Genomic DNA, 24058 nt, shown 5'->3' with positions numbered 1-24058 from the left:
ACACTGCTGACTTGAAAAGGAGTTACCCCAAGTTACAGCAGACCCCAAGTCTGCCTATGTCTTGCTGTTTTTTATTTATTAGGTTATTTGTTTGCTGGGGGGAGGGCACGTTATTTGTGAGCTGGGAACGTCTCCCCTGTAAAGAAGCAGAATATAATGTTAACAAAGCATCAGAGAGTGACAAAAACTGAAAGCAAAGCCCACAGCCGCACAGGCGTGAATCTATTTATACAGCGAGCGCTACTTCTGCTTCACCCTGCGAGGAGCTGTAGCTCCCTCTGCATATGTGATTTTCCTCCCAGGCTGCACAATGCAGCCCTGCTTCACCTATTCTTGCCACTTTCCTACAGTTTTGTTGGTGGGCTTCTCTCCTACCCGTTCCATTTATCTCCGGTATTAGGGCGCCCTTTGCTAAATGAAGCCAATTAATAAATGGAGACGTTAAGCAATCAATTGTGCCTGCCCATCTCCCCAGCCCTGCGTACTCCCGGCTGTAATCGCAAGATAAATGTGATGTGCTGATGTATGGTAATGTTCAATAATACATTCTCCGCCAGGCTCGATTCATCAGGGACTTTCTGGAGGGGAGGCATTCGTTATTGGCTGTCTCCGGACCTCAAGGATAACAGTTCTGTCCTTTCCATTGGCCGACCCGCTGCTGCAAGCCTCTTCCCGTCTTATTTTGATGATGAATATGAAGGCATGCTGAGCCGTGCTGGAGCGCAGCGCTCACCGACTGCACTCCCTCCTGGCCTCAAGGACTGCGGGGCTGCCTCGCTGCCTCCCCCGCCCGCCGCTGGCAGCAGCAACCCCCGAAGTTGGGATGCTTTTCTTCACCCAGTGCTTTGGGGCTGTCTTAGATCTCATTCACCTACGATTTCAACACTACAAAGCCAAGAGGGTTTTCTCAGCCGCCGGGCAACTCGTCTGCGTCGTCAACCCAACTCACAGCCTGAAGGTGAGCCAAAGAGATTTACTCTCTCCCCATTTCTCAGCTCCCTTACCCCTTCCTTCCTCCTGCTGGCATTTCTCCCCGGGGAAGCATGATGCTCCGATAGCATAGGGAGAGCGTGGTTACCGCCACGGCAGAGGGATGGATGCTCACAGCACTGCAGGAGCACTTTGGGAATGGAGGAAGGAGAGCATCCCGCAGCCAGAGTGGCTGTGGGCAGTCACCGGTCCCCACATTGCCAAAGTTTCTCATTCATCCATGAGACAATAAGGCATGCTGTGAGCGTCTAAGGGGGGTAAAAAGTTAGTTTGATGAATTAGCATGTTTTCTTTTAAAGGGCTTTGGTGTGGCTAGTGCTGCTGGTGTGTGAGAGTGTGCTGCTGGTGTGTGACAATGTGGTGCTGGGGAGTAGGGTGAGGGGGCTCCCCCACAGCCCAGGGGTCTCTGCCTGTTAACCATTCTTTCTTTTGGGCAGAAAAAAAAGCAGTTTCTGCCTCCCAGGGGGAGCCTGAAGGCCTTCTTTGGGCACCAAAAGCCTCCTTCGCCCTCTGCAAGGTGAAGCTATTTTAAGGAGGGAGAATACATTTGCCTTAATGCAAAACTATTTATAGAGCCCATAAAACACTTCTCTCGTGAATGTGGTTCTGGGTTTACACTGACAAAGTGTCAACAGTTCCATCTACACTAAAGCCCCGATGCTTTCATGCAGAGCCAGAGCAGTGGGTAAGGAGGTGGCTGGGGGGGCTTTAGGGACTATATGGCAGCAGTGAGGGACCACCTTTAACACAGTGACTCCTGTTGTGCTGAAAGCCCCTCACAGACCCGACCTGCAGAGCAGACTCAGAAGGGAATTTAATTCAGGACAACTCATCCAGGCTGGATGTGGCTCTGGGCAACTTGGGCTGGTGGTTGGTGACCCTGCACATAGCAGGGGGGGGTTGAAACTCAATGACCTTTGAGGTCCCTTTCAACACAGGCCAATCTATGATTCTATAATTCTAGTATTTCTGGCTCTGCTTTCCCACAACAAGAGGTCTGCTGGTAGGGTGAGCCCCCCTTCCCCCCCCCACTTAGAGCAGCATCCCCCTGATGAGAACAGCAGCACTCCAAGAAAGAAGATTTCTGGAGCTGGGTTTGCAGTGTGAAGCAGGCAGAGGTGTTTCCCAGCACAGCAGCAGCTCGAGGAGGATTCTCCTGCAGGGCTGCCAGGGGATGTTTTGGGGACAGCTTGCCCCTCGTGTCATTGCATCCTCCACTATTGTTGGCACTGCTCAGACACCCCACAGCCCTCTCTTTCTCTCAAAGGGATCTGCCCATGCAGATGGGCAAAGCACACTGCTGGAAGAAACAGGAGCCTCTGTGAGTGTATGGGGAGATTTGGTAAACGAGTGCTTCTGTTTCTGACCCCTTTTAAATGAGTGCCTCCTGCTACTTTTGTCTGCAATTTGAATTATGGGAAAAAAAAAAAGAAGAAGAAGAAGTAGAAGCCCTTGTCATCAAATAGTTTTTGAAGGTCATGTTACAATGGCACAGTCTGATGAGACACCCCACAGGCACATGGTCCACTTCCCTCCCCTGCGGTAATTGGGACAGAACCTGATTTTGTCAGTTCACCTCCTCCCAAGCTGCAGATTCACTTCACTTGCCTTTAAAAGTGCCAGAAGAAAAGTTAGAATCACAGAATACCCTGATTTGGAAAGGACCCATAAGGATCACAGACTTCAACTCCTGATGCTTCCATTCCTCTCCATTAAACACATGGGGTATTTCAGCACATTAAAATCCCTCATAGCCAAGCTCCCCACTGCTGGAACTCAGAGCCCAGCAGAGAGGTGAGTAATCTCAGTACAGTCTTGCTTGGGCGCAAAGCTCCCTTGGTAACAAGCAGGAGCTTCTAGGAAAGGTGCAAGGTGTAAGTGAAGCACAGTGATCAGGCTGCAATTTCCTGCTCCCCATATATCCCCCTTGTGCCAGCAGGCAAATGGAATCAAGCTGACACAAAAGCAGGGTGGATAGAAACAGAAAAAAGAAGTGGTACACCCCAAGCAGTCAGCTCATCCTCCCTCCTAGCATGCAGAATGGTCACCTCCCATAGGCAGGGCATCTTGTCCAAATGCTAGTGCCAAATACTGGGCAGAGGAACCTGCTTCTGCCCTGGGGCTGAACCTGTTCCTCCGTGGTGGTTTGTGGTATTACAGCTACTTGATGTTTTGGAGTCTATTACTTCCAGCTGGGTCACTGCATCTGTAACATTTTGCTGACAGCCCCCACATCTACCTTAACAATTGACAAACGGAGTGAAAACTGTATTAAGGTTCGCAGTTGATGAATACGAGCCTGCTAGGAAACAAGGGCCGGGAGCAAAGTCATTCCTTCAAAGCTTTAATGATTGTGCTTACCCCACAATTGTAAGCTCTTTGCAAAGGGATTATCTCCTGTATTTCTGCAGCGCTGGTATGTGGGGGGGTTGCTGGCAGACTGCAAATGATGAATGATGGGCATTGTGTTCTGCTGTGATTGTGCACCTTGACATCTCTCACACAGCTCAGGTCCCCCAGCAACATGCATGACTCCACTAAAGTCCAACCTTGGCAAAACCCACAGGAAGCTCAGGGACATGGCTGGTATCCAACCCCCGCTGTGTGCCACTGGTTGTGATGGCAGTTGGCCACCACAGTGTGCACCAGAGATTTGGCACCATGGATCTCAGTGGGAGGCAGAGGACAGGCATCCACCAGGGCCCATCTTGCACAGCATTGAGGTCACAGCACCCGTGTTCAGCCAGGTGCTGTGTATGGCTCTGTTAAACACATCCTCTTCATTCCAGGAGTTATGAGCTTATGAAATTATAGAATGACTTTGGTTGGATCATCAAGTTCTAACCCTCCTGCCTTGGGAAGCAGTTTTAACTCTCCTGAGTGCTGGAAAGAAATGTAACATTCTTGTGAAAAACACTCTCCCCCATCTCTGTAGGACTTAAAGAGCTCATTAAGAGAAGATGCACATGTGAAGGAGGGCATAAATAGTTTAACCTTACATTCAGCAAGGGTCTCAGTGCTGTTTATTGGACCAGTCTGCATCCTAGACTTATTTAAAGCAAGAAGCAAATCTGCACTGCTAGTGAGTGCCTTTGAATACTGTTCTAACTGCTTGGTTCTGTGCAGAGTGGCAGCCAAATGGCTTTGTAATCTGCTTTATCCCCAGCAAGATTTAAATCCTATGGTGCATGATACCTCATGAGACATACTCTTAGAGTCAGTGTAAGCAAGGATATGGGCTCTGCAACATGCAGCTCACAGCCTCTGGCCAGCCCCCACCACCATCTCAGTGCAAGTACCAGTGCAAGGCTGGAGTCTGGGGAACTCAAATGGTGTTTTCCCACCTGAAGCAACAGGACCTCCAACAACCAGGGTAAGAGAGGCTTTGGCAGCCCCCTGCTGCCTGCAAACTCAGGCTCCTGTCCCATGGTGGGGACAAGGCTGCATGAACATCAGGCAGTCCAAGCTCCAAAATCCTTTTGCAGCAAGCAGCTAATGATGGGAACTAGGAGTTCACCCATCCCATAACTCACTGACCTTGCAGACCCTTGCATACGCATCACATGGGTCCACAGTATGGGAGAGCAGAGTAGCATGGAAAAGCAGAGCATCTTTGAGCTCCATTATCAGAAATCACAGCATGCTCTGGGAGGATGGGGAGAGAGGGGAAAAGCCACCATCTCTGAAGTTTCTGTGCTAATATGCTCATTGCCCATGCTGACCAGTGCTATAGCTCTGGATAGAGGGATAGAGGGACAGAGGGACTCAGCTTCATCCCTGCACCTGAATAGAGAGTTTGGTTTGAGGCTAGAACTGCTGGTGTGAATTTTAATATTGAACCCTACCTGAACACAGGATGCATCGGGTCATTTGCCATCCATGGGAGACAGTGCAGTCATGGTAATGTTAGAGAAACCCCTCTCTCCGCCCCATGGGGTGTTTGGCAGCAGGGATTAGGAGCAACTATCAGACACATCATACTGTTCTCTAATCCTCCTGCTCTGAGCTGGCTCAGTATAGACATGCATATACATGAGCCATACATGACAGTCCTGACACCTCCCTCAGGAATAATGCTGCCCCAAAGCTATTGCTGTTGAGGACTCATGGGGTGCAAAAGAAATCAAGATGTTTTAATAAAAGCCTTGATTCTGTGAAATAAGTCGTGAGGTCTCAGCGTGCTTTCGAACAGATCTAAGTTACACCCAGAGATTTCCATCATTAACACAAATCTGCATGATTTGACAGTGCTCTATGGAGAGAAGCCAAGCACTGAGCATGGTCCTGCAAGACCCAGACATCAAAAAGTCCAGGCCCAGGTCCTTGAGCATCATTAAACTCCATTAAACTCCATTAAACACAGATGTTGCTGCACCCTGCTTCCCCAGGGCCTTGGCACTCCCTACACATAGGGAATCCCTCATCCTTGTCCTGCCTGGCTCAGAGCTTAGACTTTGAGTGGCCCTCGCATCCCTCATGTCTTCTTCTGTCAGCATCTCTTGGCTTGGTGCAGAACAGAGAAAATCAGTGAATCCTGCAGAAGTCTTTGTCCAGCTTTACCCAGGAATGAATGAGGCAGTGGGAAACAAAGATGTGCTTTTCTGGTGGTAATGAGGAGTTCTGCTCCCCTGCAATGCCAGCTTGTTTCCTGCCCTCAGCTCTCCTTCTCCTGCTCTCTGAACAGGGGAGTAACTTCTCATCTCTGTATGTATGTGCTTTATTTGGCAGTGAGAAGCAGGGATGTTGGGAAGTTAAACACCTCATCAGGCTGCTTTCTTTTTCTTTTTCTTCATAGCTTGTCTCTTTTCATTAGGTGCCATTTCTTCTGAGCTGTCCTCACGCTGCACACTGCTGCCTATACAAAACCCTTAAGGCAAAATATTCTCCTTGTCTGTCATTCAAGAAGCTAATTTTGCCTTTTTTTCCTCCTTTTTTAATCCTGAGGAAGGAAAGCATCACTAACTTTACTGCAACTTTGGGTCTCTTCTGTGCCTTTAAGCTCCTTCAGAAGAAACCGCAGCCATTCAGACCTCAGTATGTTTGGTGGCACAGATTTCCACATTGACTGTAGAAGTCCTGTTTTAAAACAGTCACCAGCAAGATGTAGAGAGCTTCCGAATTAAGGGAAAGGCTGCTATCACCACCTTCATACTGATAAGGAATCATAGAATCATAGAATCGCCTGGGTTGAAAAGGACCACAATGATCATCCAGTTTCAACCCCCTGCTATGAACAGGGCTGCCAACCACCAGACCAGGCTGCCCAGAGCCACATCCAGCCTGGCCTTGAATGCCTCCAGGGACGGGGCATCCACAACCTCCTTGGGCAACCTGTTCCAGTCCGTCACCACCCTCTGAGTGAAAAATGTCCTCCTAATGTCTAACCTAAATCTCCCCTTGTCTCAGTTTAAAACCATACTTTATATGCTTTCAAAGTGCTGTTGCTCTTAGGCACTGGACACAAGTCCCAGCAACCAGATTCTGCTGGTGAGATCATGGCTACATGTCATCACACAGTGCAAGGGAGCCATGACCACTATTCATTCACCAGTGCTGGTGAACCATTCATAGAGTTATACCACAGGATGATGTACATTAGAAGGGACCTTAAAGCCAATCCAGTTCCAACTCTGGAGTGAACTGCTGCCCACAGCCACCTTCAGCACTGCTCAGCTCTCCCAGTGTTCTCATCTAGGAAGGGAAGAGCACTCAGGAGCAGCAGATGAATTGCCCAGCACATTTGCATGTACAAGTCATAGCGGTTTTATTTATTTAGAAGCATTTCAGAGCATCACATATAACATTAGTAGATTTATCTCTAGTTTGACTTGTTACTCTCAACAATGACCAAAAGAAACATCATAAGAGAATGTCAGGGACCACCAAGTGCTTTGCGTGTTTATTTTGATGTGTGTTTTCCTTCCAGCTTGGCCTATCCAATAGAAAATATATCATGTGCTCAGCTTTGGTGTTGTAACTTGTACTGTACACATGCAAACACTGAGCTCCAGAGTGAATTGCCCATCAACCTCTGGGCACTGCATGGCAGAGATGAGACACAGCTCCTTGTGAGCGTCTCAAACACAAGATCACACAGTGTCTCACATCAAGTGTCAGATGAACTGGAAAGAGAAACAGAGAAATGGAGCACAAATGAGACAGAAAAAGATGAAATCAGTAACCTCCCCTTGTGCAGAAAACAAATAAGCACTTGAGACAAACAAGGAGGCGGCTGCTATGGAGCAGAAAACCACATCAGTAAAGGGTGAAAATGTTCTTCTGCTCTCAGGAATTGTCATGTGGCAAATAAGCCAAGAAGTGAAAGAGATAACAGAGGGAATCGCCATCACATGAGGATCATATAAGGCAGTGACAGTCAGTATCGTCCTCAGCTCAGCAGGAACACCCAGGGTTGCAGGGTGAAACATATGCACAGATTCCAAAATCTATTCTGTAGGGTCACATCAATTATTCAGACACACGTATTCTCATGGCAGTCAAACCGGCCCGTTTCAGGCAAAGCAAGCAAATAAACCATGGATGCTGTCACCATTGCCAGGCAAGTATGGAAAATACCTGAATGAAGATGAGAGGTGAACCTATACAAGAGAGGCACTCAGCAATCCAAGGATCAGTACAAAAGATTGACATTGGTTAAAAAAAGGATGGAGTAATGCTAGTACCAATAGTATCTGATGATTTAAACTTATCAGAAATACAAGTCTTTATGGTAGTCCACAGCCCTAGGTTAGTAGGAGCTAATAAAATGAGTCTGAACTGAAAGACTGTGTTCAGTGAAATATGTCAGAAGAGAGTGAGGTATTTCAAAATATGCTGTGGGATAAGCACCCTCATTGGTGATCACAAGCAATACAAAAAAACAATCTGAAAGGACAGACTGTTTGACATCCATCTGCGAAGACTTTTCACCCCAGGACAACACTGAACATCTTTCTAAAGAGTACTGAGTGACTTCTGTGAAGCAAATAATCCCCATCACTAGCTCTGCCTTTCATGCTCCTTATGGGATAGCTGCCAGCAGAACAAACTTACACTCAGTTTATTCAATTAACTGCTTCTTGATTACATTCCCCCTCCAGCAGGATCCCTAATGCTTCAGAACTGGTTTTCGATGCGTGCGCTGTGTTAATTAGCTATGCATAGAGGTACAAAGCAAAGAGGCGACACTATTAACATCATTTCCCTTCCCTTCCTGGGTTCTGGTTTTGTGCATTGAAATACGGCACAGCTGAGGCTGGCAGGGCCCACTGGGTCCCTCTTCTCCAGCCCCTGCTCCAGTAGGGACACCCAGAGCAGGGTGCCCAGGGCCACGTCCTGGCGGCTCTGGGAGATCTCAGGAGAGGAGATTCCACAGCCCCTGGGCAGCCTGTGCCAGTGCTCTGTCACTGCATAGCATGGAAATGCTCCTGGTCTTCCCAGGCTCAGTGGAGTGTGTTTTCTTCTTGATCAATGAAAGCCATGGATGCTGTCCAGATTCCGGAATTAGGATGAAATGGCATCACTTAAGGTGAAAAACTGATGACTTATTGGACTTTTTTAGGCTAGTTCATGGTTTGTAGATCATGAAGGTGTATGGATGACCTGTGTTTTTCTAGGACATCTTAAAATACTGTCACCTTACATGACTCTAGGCTAGTGAAGAACTGAAATTGATTGCTCAGAGAGGTGGTGGATGTCCCATCCCTGGAGACATTCAAGATCAAACTACACAGAGCTCTGAGAACCTGATCTCTTCCAACTCAAGTAATCCTATGATTCTATGACTTTCTTGGTCCTTAAAAGCTGCCACTGTGCTGGTGCAGGTGCAGCAGAGAGGAACATAACTAACTCTGCTCCTCACTGCACCCCTACCCATTTCACAGGCCTTGGTGGGTTGAATAAAATTGCTGGCACTGGTATGCCAGATTGCAGAGGCAGCTGTAATGAGGACTCGTGTTTCCTTTTCTTGCTGTAGGAAACAAGCTTTCAGTGGTGAAGGCAATGGGATGGGAAATATCTCAGGCCACTGCAGCAAGCTTCATCAAAGGGTATCTGACACAAGCCCAAAGCATCTCTCCTTCAGTCATGCTTTGCTGATTCTTAAGGCTTGTGGCCAAGGGGAAATGTTTGTACTTCACTTCCTCCCTGCAAATTCCTACAGTGTATCCATGCTGTGCCCAGAGGCTTATCTGGCTCATCGAATTTCCTCTCTGCCATCCTTCTGGCAAATACTTTTGGGGGACAGCTCTACTCCCAGTGCATCAAACAGTATCCTATGTAAGTAGCTTTCCTAAGACACATACAGGAATCTTTATTCCAGATGCAGTCCCTCCACTGAATCTCAGGGGTCCAATTCATACAGGAAATGATGAAACTTTAAAAATAAGCAAAACTTTTCCTGGGTTTCTTCTGTCACAGAAAATATTTCAGAAGGGAGACTCAAAAATACTGAGGTCATGCAAGGTTGGGCAAATGTAACCGATGGCTTGTAAATAACTGATTATACAGGCTGAATTTCCTTTCAGGCTGTTGGTAGAAGATGAAAACACTATCAGAAGACAGATCTGAAGCCAGCTTAATCTCTAGTTGCTTCACAAGGCAGCTGGAGATAATTTAGTGTTGCAGGTACACATGAGCTTACTAGGGAGGTCTCCTAATAATTTTTAAACTTTTAATGTTGTGGGTTTTTTTTTTAATAATAAATCAGTGATTAGGAAAAATGATCCCAGTTTACAAACAAATCTGGACTGTAATTTGGGTATTTTGATATTTTTCTGCTTTAATTTAAGCAACTTTAATTTGCCAGAGACCAATCAACAGCCTATAGCAATGAGAACTTGCTCTGATGAAGATGCTGGAGAATGGAAGACCTTTTCTTTGCTCACTCAAAGGGAAAACTGATTGATGCTGAAAGCTGCCTTTCAGCATTTTTTGTGGTAGTAACTTTTGCTCTGCGACTTATGCAGCACAAAAGAAACTTGTAGGTCAAGTAGCTTCTGTGTTGGCTTTCATGCAAAAGGGCAAGGCCCAAATCCAGTCTTGCAGACAAACTGCTTTTACCTCAACCCTAACCCAGATGATGGAGTCACCATCCCTGAATATGATCAAGAACCATGTAGATGTGTCACTGAGGGACATGGATAGTGGGCATGGTTGGGATGAGATGATGATTGGAATAGTTGATCGTAGATCTTTTCCAACCTTAATGGTTCTATGATTCTGATTCTCTTGGTGGGTGTCATTACCTCTTTGGGATGGTCTCATCACCAGACTCCTCCAAGATCCTCCCAGCATTTTCCTGAATACTGGATAAAACCAGGCTCAGCAACCGGGGCTGCCCTCAGCGATGAGTGATCTGGTACTTGGATCCCAGGGCCCAGCTGACAGTGCAGAGGGCATATCCTTTCACTTCTAAGCCAGAAGAAATGCCTTGGGAAGCAATAAATGCCACGCCATGATACGAGACTCCTGATCTTCCAGGATTTTTTATCTAAGCATAATCCATAGATGCTGTTTAATTACCACGAAGCAGCTGCCTTATATATCTGAAATGCTTCTATTTGCCTTAATTTTACAGCATGGTAATTAACTACCAAAAACTTATTTAAAATATATTTACGGAGGGGAATGTCAGAAATGCATCATTTTCTCAAGCTCAGTAAATGCACCCGCAATAACCAATTTGGTATTTAATTAGCTAGTTTATGAGCTCACCTCTGAGAGAAATTACCTCAGAGAATGCTTTAGCTACGGTGCTTTGCAAAGTCTGAGGAAAAGGATGCATCAGCTGCAGGCCAGTAACATTGTTTTGCTTTATTATGTTGAGGCGTTCTGCTATTCATGTAGTCCTAACATAGTCGTGGCCATAACATCGTTTTAAAGTTCAGCTATTAATCAAGTAGCATATCAATATGCAATAGAACAATGTTCGTTAAGTAGACCATAAATCAGCCCTTATGTTGATTCAGTAGATACCAATGACTTTCATAAAGCTCCTGAGTTGTCCTGGCCAAAGAACAGGGCACTGTTATCAGGAGCAACACATTTCCACGCAGCCCAAAATGCATCAGGATGTTGATATGGCAGTAGCAGTTGAGCCTTCCCACCAATATCCCAATACGTTTTGTTGCCATGTGACAGATGGCAACAGAGGGGCTCTCTGACAGAATGGGATCTGACATGGAAGTGTAGATGGAGCAAAGGTGTGTTACTGAATTCCTCCATGATGAATAAATGGCACCCATTGATATTTTTCAACACTTGCTGAACATTTATGGAGACCAGCTAGTGGATATGAGCACAGTGAGGCAGTGGGTGGTGTGTATCAGCAATGGCAACAGCAACATGAAAGACAAGCTGCATTCCAGCCAGCCACACACACACTTCAATATCCCAAAACACTGTGTCTGTCATAGAACCCAAAGTAACTTTGCTAGGATTGGGGGGGAAGCAATGAAATAACCCCAGGGAAGAAAAAGAAAATCAATCACAGCTGATAGGCAGTAGAGGTTTGTATTGATTCCATGAGATTTCCCTTCATTGGGATAACTTGCAACAATCTTATGTTCCCTCTGAGCTCACCACATCAACCTCCTCCCTTCCCAGAGGCTGTCCCTGTGCCCCTCTCCCTTCCAGCTCTGCAGGTGCAGCTACAGCCCATTTCAGCTGCTGGATCAGCACTTCTTGTCCTCTGAGGCTTTGTGAATGTCACCCCTGGCTTGCAAAACCATCATCTTCAGCAGTGCTTAAGCACTCTGCAAAAGGCAGCAAAGTCTGAAAGTCACCCCTTACCCACCCGTACACCAGCATCCCAGTCTTATGCACATTTTGTCACTTTTCCCTCTGGTAGATTCCTGCCTATTTTCTCCAGGCAGAGAGCACGTCTCACTGTAGAATATCAGCTCCTGGAGCATCCTTGGTGCTGCTCCTTGGGACCACCAGTGGGGTTAGCTGTGAGCTCTCTGCTTCCACATCTGGGGGTATCAGCCTGCTGCTAGCCTTAGTACCCCACTTCACATTGAGTATCAGAGCCCTGATCCAGGCCCTGGTTCTCCTTGTGCTTTCATTTTTATTTTATTTTATTTTATTTTACTTTACTTTATTTTATTTTATTTTATTTTATTTTATTTTATTTTATTTTATTTTATTTTATTTTATTTTATTTTATTTTATTTTATTTTTACGTTTAATTCTGCAGAAGGGAGGCCATGGTTCATTGGTCTGGAAAATATCCTGCTTGTCTTTGGTGAACATCCAGGTTTTCATAAAATCTTCATCAAGTAGAAATTCCCAGACCACTTATAAATACTGTTACCTTCCTTTTAGAGATGGGAAATCCAAAGCCTTTCAGAGATTAAAGCAAGGTCTGCTCTGCAGAGAGGAGAAGGTCTTGTTCTCCTCCCTTTTAATGAAGGAAGCGTCCTCAGTAATTCTGTGGAATGAGCCAAGAAAGCTCTTCTGATGTCAAGGAAAGTCTCAGGGGCTCCACGCTTGCAGGTTCACATCTCGTGTGAGCAGAAAGAAGGTTTTTCTTGAGGCTGCTCAAAATAGATTTGATTTTGAAGGAACAGAAACCCATTAATTATGCTGTTTTGTGAGATAATCAGTCCAGACACCTGCTACATACAACAAGCTGAGATGCTGTGCTAAAGTAAATGACAAATAAATGCAAGCTGGTTGTACTGGAAGAAAAACCCTACTCTCTATCCCACATCAAAGTGTACAAACTGTGAGCTGTGTAAGGTCATTTCATGATGGAGAGCTCCTGCCAGACCTAAAAGACCGGAGAATAAATGTGAAAGTAACTTCCATGTCTTTGTGGCACTGCCCCCAGCAGTACATTGAACTTGTGACTCAGCTCATAGAGAAAATAGAGATGCTGTTGTGTCTCCAGGAGCAAAAGTGCAAATTTCATGCAAGATGCCTTCTGTTTGTCCCTGAGGCAAGTGCCTGGGCATCACCTGCAGGATGCTGCCTTACAGCTCTGCCTCTGCTTCTGTCAGCCCTCTTGCATACTGAGCTCCATGCAAAGCGATAGAGTGATGCTCCTACAGGTGGTCAAATCTGCATTATTCTGATCATTCAAATTCACAACAAAACTGACAATAGTGCAGGTCTTGTACTTTTTACCTCTCCCCCCACCCAATAATACAGCAAAGTGCTATTAATGGGCATGTGTTAAACTGCTTGGCACAGCATGTTCAGAGCCAAGAGCAGGAAACGATCATTTCAGGGCCACTGCAAAGCAAACCTGTTGAAGTGTCTTGGGGCAGAGTGAAAACCTAGTACTTGGGGATTAATTTTCTGGAATTTAATGAGGCCAAAAGTCAGGTAGCAATTAAATCTCTGTAGATAGAGAGGGTAGTTTTCATAATAGACTTCAAGTGGTAAGGTTGGCTTAGGAACTCCTACCACTGTGTTGCAGTCTGTTACCAGTACTACCGTGCTGGTGGCTGTGCTGTAAACCAGATTGATGGAATGATTTGCATTGCAAACTCTTTCAGGAGATTATATTTGAGCTGTGGCATTTCAAGAGTAGGCTCAGGTTCCTGCCAAGCTGGAGTGATGAAGCTGTGTATGTGTCGAGTGTGCACGTGTGCATTCATTCACATCTCTGTAGATGCAATGCAGAAGTGATGCTTGCACATAGGAAGTGCAGCGCTGAAGTCCAAGATTCACTGGTTATGCCTGAGAAGCTAATTAAAAGAGGGGCAGGGAGCAATCTCTTGCCTTAAGCTGAATATCACTGACTTTTTCACCTGGTTAGAGATAACTTCTGCTGTAGGAACTTCCTTGAACCACAGATCCATAGGATATCCCAAGCTGGCCCCACACAGGACCACTCAAAATTCAAACCCTATGTCTGAGAGACTCAGTCACATGGATGATCAGGACCCCACGGGTCTTCTTTTGCTGCACATAGACATATAACCCTCTGCACTGAACATGCAGAGCTTTAAGTGCTGGCTTTCGGCCCATAGGTGATATAATCAAGTCAATCAGAAGGGTAGAAGTAGCACTGAGGGACGTTGGTGGTGGACATGGTAGTGATGGGTTGGTGGTTGCACTAGATGATTCCAGTCTTCATGGACTAGATTCTTTTCCAATCTTAATGATTCAATGATTCTAGAATTTGACAGAAATTTTCAGAATATTTTGATTTTGCTTTTGACCTTAATTTCATTGAAATTTATAAATAAATAGGGTGGCGTGTTTTTTTCTGTAGTAAGTTACGCTTTGAATATGCCAACAGTGAAGCCTGATTATAAGCTTTTCCTCATTTATGTTAAAAAATATGTGAGCAGTTCCTATGTAAGAAATCAGTGCTTTTAGGGAAAGAAAAAAACCAGTTGAATGATAAATTTAATTCCTGAGCACAGTATCACCAGCCATACTGTGTCTGTTTTGCAATATCCAAAAACCCTTTCTGCTACTTCAATCCAGTCCAGTTTTTCTGCAGAGTTCATGTTTCTTTCCGAGTACAATAACCATGTCACTTCAGTTATTGCCTGTCATAGCAAGGAGATCAGACACGCTCCCTGGCTTCTCTATACGATATATCAACTGTGGTTATGTAAAATATTACAATAAATTATTGCATTAAGCAGGATGCAGACAACAGGATTAAAACACCAGGGCATGACACATATAATATGAAATCAGAGGCACACTGCCTCAGTATATGTGTATATAGTAGTTTATATAAGGGGCTTAAGAAAATATATGAGAGATGGAAGGTTATTTTGTTTTTTAAATCAAGAATCAGAATATAACTATCCTCAGCCCTTTCTTGACTCCTACAGAAAGTCTGAGGGTTTTCTTACAGCCGTAGACCAGCTTTCCATCACATAGTTTGTTTTCTTTAGAAAGCTATAACAAGATCAGTCATATCTCAGCTTCCCTTACCTCTCTGTGGACGTTGTATCAATGCAGACATTTATGGAGAAGAGATAATGGTTTAAAAGCTCTAATTCTGTTACCCTCTCCATCATCCAAGCTGATCCTAATGTGATTGGGAAAGTCATTTATTACTTAGGCAGGGTCAATTTGTCCCAGAGAAGGCAGGGAAAGGAGGCACTGAGGGTACCAGTGAATGCATGCTCATGGATGCTAACACTGTGGCCAGGGGACTTCTAAGTACAGCCTCCTTCAGTACATCCAAAAGCAGGGGTAACTGAACTAAGTTAGCCATTCCTTCTTGATTTGCAAGCCTGGCAGTTCCAGCTGATGGTGCTCAACACCACTTGCTGCTCATTTCTTTCCTCTGCTGCAGTCCATTGGTGTGCATCAACTCTTCACATTTCCTACTATCTTTTCCCTGTAGGCGTTTCCACTGTAGGTCTGGGATTGGGCTGACTGCACACCTGGTATCATCTCCATGCCATGGTGGTGGATAGAGGGGATTGTCTCATTTGCTGTTTGTCATTTCTGCCTTGTGTCAGTGTTGTATGGTAAGGTCTGTCCCCTCCACTGAGCTGAGTGCAGAAATGGCTTAGCGCTCTCAGCTGTCTCTTCCATAAATGGTTCAAACATGAGTTTGTTTCCAAACATGTCATTCTCAGCATTTCAAAAATGTTCACATTCTTCACTTTTCAGTCTTAGCTTTGGGTCATGTTGCAGCATTGTTTGCCAAATTGCTCTTCCAGTGCACCACAGTCTTGGAGACTCCTACTTTCTTGCCTACTGCTCTTTTCTCATGTGAAATATCTGTTTAAATGGGGTTAAGGTTGGATGGGCCCTGGGCAGCCTGATCCAATGTGTGGCATGTCCTACAGTAGGGAGCTGGAGCTGGGCTTTAAGGATCCTTCCAATCCAAGCAATTTTATGACTCTATGATTCCATTAAACACAGGGTCCCATTTTACCAAGTGGACACACCTTAGTGAAAGCAGATCAGAAGTGACTCCCAGAGGACTGTAATTTCAATTACTCCTATAGGAGTGCCTATACTGACTAGCTCATATGCAGACATCTGTGAACTGGTGATGTTAAGTAAGATGAATCATGCTTTTTCTTTGAGTTGTTTTGGAAACCTTTCTGTGATCTCCTAACTTTGAAACATAAAGCATAAAAATTTAACCAGATCTCTCTTTTTGAGATTGTAGATACTCCAGCTCAGCAGACTGTCACATTCCGCTAACAACATGGTCTAGGTCTTCAAAGGTATTTTACTCTGTGACTCTCTTAGTAAAATCTGAATTTTGCCCTACTTAAAAACTGTCAGCACCAGACTATGCAGCACTTGCCACTTGTGTGCAAACAGAAATACAACCCTAACTGCATTTTGTACCCCTTTGTCTTTGTGGTTAACCCCATACTCCAGCAGTCACAACACAAGTCTTTTCATTGGCTTGAGGGAGGATGAAGAAGGAACCCATGAACAATGCAATTGCATTTTCATCTACTGGTCATGCTGACTTTCTATGCTGGAAAGAAGATGTAACCCTTCTTTTCTAGGTCATCTTTCATGTCTTGCTAGGCATAAAGAGACTCTAAAAGCAGGATGCACAAAACTTTGAAGTATTTACTGGCTAATACAGACAAGAGACAGCAGGGATTTTATGTGCTACCAGACTAAACATTACTATGCTCTGTGTCCCCCAAAAGATGCGTGAAGTGCCCTCACTGTCCAGGCAGTGGGCTATCAGATGAGCCAGGGTTTGTTTCTACTACAGTTGTGAGAGGTCCTGTCAGTGTTGTTGATCTGGCAGCAGCATTCCGTGTTCCCATTCACCACTTACAGAGAAACCTTGAAGCCCCTCTCATGGGAAAAACACCACACCTCCTGCATGTCATAGTAGGGCCTTGAACATGGGAGGGATCATTCCTGTTGAAGAGAGACTAACACACTGCCTAAAACAGAGCCATCCTGAGGCTAGAAGAGATAAGAGTCCATGTCTATGTCTCTTGTAGAAACACTGCGCCTCCACCTGAATTTTTTAGATTCTCACTGTCTCCTGTAAAACACAATCCACAGAAATTACAGCTGGGTCCCAAATTTATCTTCTCTCACATCAGCACCCAAACTGTGAAAGCCTTCATGGTCATGAGCTCATTGCAGCACAGTTAGAGTAGAAGCAATAGTTTCAGAGGTAGCTTTCATTGTTCAGCCAAGAATTTGGGTTTGTGGTGCTTCACCCTTTCTGAACAATCCTTTTACAAGGCATCTCTTCTGCTCAGAGTAATAATAACAGCATTAATGAATGTGGCACAACAGTAGTGCAGCCATGTGAGAAATGTACCACTCCAGTGCTAAGGAGACCTGTTCTGGCTGCTCAGCATCTGCTGTTTTCCCCCAGAGATGCAGCTCCTTCCCCAGCAATGTCTACAAAACCTTGAGGTGCCTCTAGTGAAGTATGACGTCCCCCACATACAACATGTTCAGCTGAATGTGACCCTTCTGCCAGGTGTCTGTAGTTGTCCTGGTGGGATTTGGATGTATAATGAGAAGCCAATTTAACATGAGATACCCTTGCTCCCAAGTGCCAGTATCAGGAAACAAATGACATAAAAGGAAAGTAATGCACTCCTATGCCTGTACTATACACTTAAGATTAATTCCCTGTAACTGAAACTGATCGTTAACACAAATTTCACCCTGCTTTTAAGCTAGGACATAACCTCAGCTTAATTTATGTTCGTGCTTGAAGAGAAGACAAAGAAATCAATTTGGCACATCGAAAGAGCCTCTAGGTTTTTCACAGCGAAATCCTTTCCCTGGTAAATGAGCTTGTCTTTTTATAGGCTCAGGTTTGCGAACACAGAGGATATGCCTCTAACAGTTACACGCATAGCTCTCCTCAGTGGGCATCTGAATACAACCTTACAGTGCTCTCTTTGGTTTTCAGATGATCAAACATATGAAAACCTGCCCAGATAACTCTCATTTTTTCCAACCCATCCAAATATTCCACAGTAAAGTTCCCACATATAGTTATTTATCACTCTATAGTTACTGTGTTTTCATTCTTGTTTTATTATTCTCCCAATACTGCACACCCACTGACATCCTCAGATTAAAGCTAAAATTCATTTCGATGTTAAATCTACAGTATGGGTACATGATCATATGATGCATGAGGAAGTTCAGCCCCATTTCTGCCCAGGTAGAGTTTGTATGGGGTTAGCCACCTACCTTCACAAGCACATCCACCCTTAAAGCTCTGAACCAAGTCAGAGGGTGAGAGAAGAGTCCATGCTGGGTTTTGAAATGAGCTTGTACAGCAGGTTCACCGCATGCTCATCATGCCTTACAACGTGCACTGCCTCCATGTCCTACAATTTATGTGCTAAGTATTTCTAATATAGCAGTTACATTGATTTCAAGGGCAGTTTGCAGAGCAGTGTTCTTCAGCTGACAGGGAAGGTAATGCCTGAGTGCCCTTCTCCAGCTGCAGAAGAGCTGTGGTATGGCTGAGGAGCTGAGACTGTTCCAGAAGAGCTGTTGACATTGTATGCTTAAAGGATGGGATGTTTTTTGCATAGGTTCTTATAAAAACACACATGTATCTGACAAGTAGATGCATCTTGATGTGAGATGCCAAAAGAAATATAGGAAAGGTTTTAATATTTTTCCTTTTCAAATGACCAAGTGCTTAGGAAAGGTGTCAGAATACAACCCTGAATGGCCCTCAAATAGCACATGAACTCTCCTGATATGCTTGTGCAAATCAGAGCCTCCTCTGAGTGCAGGAAATTTGGATATGACAATATGCATCAAACTGGAGCAGGCCATTCCATCATGCACAGTGGTCAGCTAGCCAGTCTCATAAATCAGAGATAAGATCTTAGGTTGAGGTCTGGACCTTAACCCCTACACCACTTGATCATGTTTGGTCTGCTCTGTGTTCCATCAAGGGAAAGGACCTAAGTCAGGATGTGTCACCCAAGCTTGGGAGATCTGTCCCTAGGTCTCTTTTCTTTGGCATTTTAGGCCTTACACATAAGCTCTGAGCCAGCTGTCTACATCTGAGCTCTTAGTCTCACTCAGCACCTATCACGGTCAGTGGAGAGAAATATCCAGGTGATGCCATGCTGAAGTGGGAAGAAGGTTTAACTATGACTCTATCACTTTACAGCTTCCAATGATCTAACTTAATCCTGGTATTATTTCGTTTATCTCTAACTTTCTAGCACACACTAATTACAGTGACCTGTGTAAGGATATATGAAAATGAAACACAGAGCAGTATGGCAGATGAACACAATGTTGAGGTTCTTAGATTACAAGGGTTTTTCCCTCAAACCATTCCCCACTCACAAGGTCATCTATACAACCACTGTACAACCCAGGGCACTACCAGACCCACAACTACTTGACACAAGACTTCTCCTTAACCTACTAATTTGAATGATCTCTGGCCAGTTTGAGTCGCGGCTAGTTCAGATCTTGTACATCCCTGCTGCAGCTCATTGCCATTCTGATAAACAGCAACTGAGCAAAAGGAAAAAACAGCATGGGTTTGTTCCTCATTTACTTAATGTATCCTCAATAGCATTGCCCATTTAATGTATTTGTTATCAGTCAATACATTGTATAATCTCAGTGAATGGTGCTGGAGCTAACCCAAAAACTCAAGCAGATCTTCATGTAAAAATAAATAAATAACTAAATAAAGAGAGAATAAATTAAGAGAAATTGCATGTGGGAAGCAAAATGGAGATGTGACTTGCTAGTCTGATTTTGCAATGCTGACCTCACAGTCTTGAGTCCTCCAGAGAGACAAAGCAGCTCTGGGGAAACAGTGTTTTGTGATGGATGAGCCAAGACTGCAGGGATTGCAAGTAGGGAGTGGGAAGCTTCCTTTTGTAACTGCATCAGCATTTGCTGTGAAATCAGGTTCTCCATTGCCTGCCCTGAAGTTAACTGCTCACGCAAGTGTTGACATGAGTCCAACCAGGTGTGAGGTTAGCAATCTACATCCTAAGCTGGTAACAACTGGGGCTGCTCCAGTTTACAGTGGCAGAGAAGTTGTGTTCCTATGTGCTGGAGTACACTGGCCTAAGAAGCTATGCATGGAGGAAAACAGTGGGGATACAAAGTCCTTAAGGCACTGATCGCTTAATATCCAGATTATGATTAAATCTGAATCTGATCTTGCCACACAACTTCACATTGCAGCCTTTCAGAGTCTCTTGTTTGTGCTTTCCTGAGCCCATGAAGACAGAACAGGAGAAAGGCAAACCAGCGCAAGGTTATAGCACTGGTTTTCTTCCATCACAGTGCTAAGATGAAACCTCAGCAGAGAGAGGAAGGTATAACCCAGCACTACAAAGTAAGGGTAGAATACTGTTCTGAGTGCTGGATATCAGGAAAAGCTCCTTCATCAGAGCGGGGTGGGCATGGGACAGGTTGCCCAGGGTAGTGGGCACAGCCCCAGACACCTTGAATTCAATGAGCTTTTAGACTATGCTTTCAGACATAGGGCATGAATTCTGGGTGGTCCAGTGAGGAGCCAGGGGTTGGACTTGATGATGTGGGTCCTTTCCAATTTGGATGTTATACAATTCTGTGATTCTATGATTGTCCATTGGAGTACTAATGAGACATCTATGAATTAGGGGTATTTGGACAGGTTTTTTGTGTGATGTTAGATTAGAAATAAAACAAATAGCAAATGACTATCTAGTATTTGATTAAGTTGACACTAATTCTGACAATTCTGACAACTTCTTTTTTCTTTGATACAAGGGGCAGTGCCAGGGCACAGTGTTTCACACTGAGAGATGCCTGGTGCGCTGGGCTATGTTGCAGGGAGGAGCGATGCTGCTGGATCAGAGTTGGCCAGCAGGCTGCAGGGTCCGTGGTACAGCTGGAGCCAAGTCTCAGACGATGAGAGCACAAACTATGTGTATGATGTACAGGTATTTCCCTTAAGACTTGAAACAGTTTCCCAGCACTGAGGATACATTTGAAGCAGATCAGCTACCTTACCCGGTAGCAGGAGCCAGTCTGCAATCAGCATCATGCTAAGTGTGCAGGTTCTAGTGAGGCAGCTGGTGTTAGGCCTATCTATTTACCTCCTTTTGATTCAAAATCTCTTTGGTGGGCAATTTAACCGCAGGTAGTGATGGAGGCAAAAGAGCCAAGCAAGGACGTGGTTAACTGCTCCTTTGTCCATATGAACTGTAATTCATGGTGGGTAGATTGCACTTCTAGGTAGTAATGGAAAGAAGACAGTGAAAATGGAACATCCTGCTGGGCTCCTGCAATTCAGACCCGCAGCTCAAGGTCCTGTTACCTCTGAGCTTTTCCCGCAGGTAATTCCAGGCATAGCCTCTGGTAAAGGCTGTGCTCATCTCATTATTGATTCAATTTTCATGACAACTCTGCTAGGGCTCTTAATTTCTTGTGTTAAAACAACAAATGAGATGACCCAACTGTAATCTCTAATAGGTATCATGGGTCAGTAATCATTCATTTGTTATAGTGCCTCTCACCCAGAGGATGGAGATGAAAATTTGTCCTCCTAATGGCAAGAGCTATAAATTAATTTTATTTCACTGTTAAATCTAGAAGCCTGAAAATTAGGATTCTCAGCCTTTAGCCGGGAAGAAAATGTATCTTCTCAAGGGATTTTCTGCATTAGGCAAATAGGCAGCTCGTAATCACCCATTAAACAGTCTCTGTGGCTGTCTCCTGCCACCACTGCAGCTCCTATTCATGGTGTTCCTGCTGTGCTGAGTGTGGCGAAACTTTTTGAGGCTGATGTCCAACTTCATGGCCATGACCCCAGCTCTGCTTCAGGGAAAGGAAAAGAAGTGAGTGCCTTTTATAGGTACCACACAGAAGTTTCATCTTTTCCTGAAGATGGGGGTGTTCGACACAGGGGTGATTAATTACTTCACATTATGCATATACATTTAGGCAAGATAAATCCCATATAAAAATGTATCTTGTTACCATTGTTTCTTCTGCTAAGAAATGCTGTCCTTCTTGAAGGACTTGGAAGTCTGGTGTGTATAAAAGATGCTACACTGAGTTAGCATGGATTTACTGTGAATTTGGGAACTGCAGGATGAGTTATCACTGCATGCCCTTAGGGCAAAAGGAGGGAAATAAAGAGTTTTAAGGACAGATGCAAGCTGTGTAGACAGAGCACAAAGACTTGTTGGTGCACAACAGCCTTCACTAAAGCAAATGAATTCTGCCTGCCCTACTATTTCTCTAACCCAGCCCAGTGCTGTTGTTGGGGCACCTCTGGCCACTCACTGACCAGTGCAACCTCAAATTGTTGAAGACATTAAGTATAGGATGGAGAACCAAAGAGACAAAAGCCAAGAAAGGGAGGGTAGACTGGACATGCTACACCATGGGATTTCCATCAACAAAAATTAAGTAGCCTCCAAGAGCTGTAGCCCTGATGAGTGATGGGTTTCTCACATCTAGGTCATTCACAATTTCCCTGTGAACAACAGAGGCCAGAGCTGAGGTGCTGGTGAATCAAGGGGATACCAGGGGTTTCATTCTTCAAAAAGACAGTGCTTCAGGAGGAGAAACACAAAGCCAGGGGAGAATTTTTGTCTCAGATTTGAGGCATTTTGACAGGGCAAGGTGAAAAGAACCAAGCACAGTTCTTCTCTGCTCTGCTACTTCTGTAGGCAAAGCATTCCAAATCCAAGAGATGTTGAGCTGGTACCTTTTCATTAAGCATGCATGTTATTTTAGAAGGATTTTTTATTATGATTATTTCAAAACCCTTTAAATCGATCTATTAATAGAGATAATTTTCTTTCTGTAGGTGGAACATTGTCTTTTCTGGCTGAGCTGAGCCTCCCTTTCTGTTCTTTCTCTCCACCTGCGTTCTCTCTGTGTAAAGAAAACTTCTAGAACAATTATCTGAGAATTAGAGGGGGAGGAAGAAGAAGGAACAGGCTATGAATTGTGCAAAATTAAAAGAAGTATGTGTGATATAAAACCAAATGTTCCCACAGAAATGTCCCTTTCCTTACTGCAAATGGGAAGAGTCTGAACCCAACCGTGACCAACCTGGTCTAGTCATTTTGTGCACGATCCCATCAACAGTGTGACTTGGTCCATAGAGTAAATCCTCAGCCAGCATATCTCTGTGGATGAGATGGGCTTGGACACATCCCTCCCACCCACCTTCAGAGGCTGCAGGTTTGCTCAGCAACTGCCCTTCATCTCCTTACAGCAGACCAGCAATGTATGTGCCATCCTTTGGTGCTCTTGGCTGTGTTGCTGAGAGGGAATTTAGTGAATTTAAATGTCATATAATTGTGATAGCTGGAGGTTGTCTGATGGAAGGGAAGCATTTTGATTGTCTAGGGGTAGATTTGGTCTAATTATCTAAGATGACAGCAGCAAATCTGCTCTTCTTGGAGACCTGCTGTTACTGTAGTAACTTGTAAATGAATATTGGATGATGAGTTAATAGAGCCAGTCTGAACTGGCAAGTTTATGAGCACAGTGGGCAATCATTTCTTCTTTTTTCTAATACTCTTTTCCATATTAATATCTTTCTCAGTGCAAATGTAAAACAAAAAATCAACAGGTCATATATAGGGCTCCTGTGAACTCTGCTTTCCCTATCAGACACAGCAGATGCAGCCCAGAACTACTTTATCACTCTTCTTTTAATTAAAGCCTTTAATGGTTTTGCACTTTGTTAACAGGCATTATACAAAATGCAAAGTGGATAAAGGATGAATTGAATCTTCAGATATGGTACATTTTGGATTATCTCTTCTTATATATGCAGACCACTCACTACATCACCCACAGACACACACAGCACTGCATTGTGAGAAATCTAGTAATAAGAAGCAGTTACAAGCCACTTTTTTGGAGCAAGAGCTGATAACACCTGCCTTGGCTTCTAATTCTTTTCCTGTCTGGCCAGTGGGATAGTGTTTAGGTGCATCACTTCTACTTTGAACAAGGTATAAAATATTCATCCATTCCAAAGAGAGGAGGGTAGGCAACCCCGTGGCCCAATCCAGCAGCACTGCAATGCATCATCAAGTACTCTGTACTGTGGTTCCATTGTCCCAGCATCGTGTACAAGTGCTAAAATACCACAGTGGTATTTTTGGCTTCCTTGGAGGTG

The 24058-nt window shown here is 44.5% G+C and overlaps 1 protein-coding gene across 1 annotated transcript in view; it reads left to right on the top strand.

Annotated features, from left to right (window-relative positions):
* The first annotated feature begins 201 nt into the window (after nt 1-201).
* SIAH3 (siah E3 ubiquitin protein ligase family member 3) overlaps nt 202-24058 on the top strand; it is a 30917-nt gene continuing 7060 nt past the window's right edge. The window contains exon 1 of the mRNA XM_015851761.3: nt 202-958. Within this exon, the coding sequence (XP_015707247.1) occupies nt 824-958 (135 nt within the window). The 5' untranslated portion in view covers nt 202-823. The remainder of the gene's footprint in view (nt 959-24058) is intronic.

This window comes from Coturnix japonica, chromosome 1 (genome assembly GCF_054131305.1).
Source record: "Coturnix japonica strain WE chromosome 1, WE-NBRP24, whole genome shotgun sequence".
Taxonomy (NCBI): Eukaryota; Metazoa; Chordata; class Aves; order Galliformes; family Phasianidae; genus Coturnix; species Coturnix japonica.
This window is presented reverse-complemented; position numbering and strand designations above follow the sequence as displayed.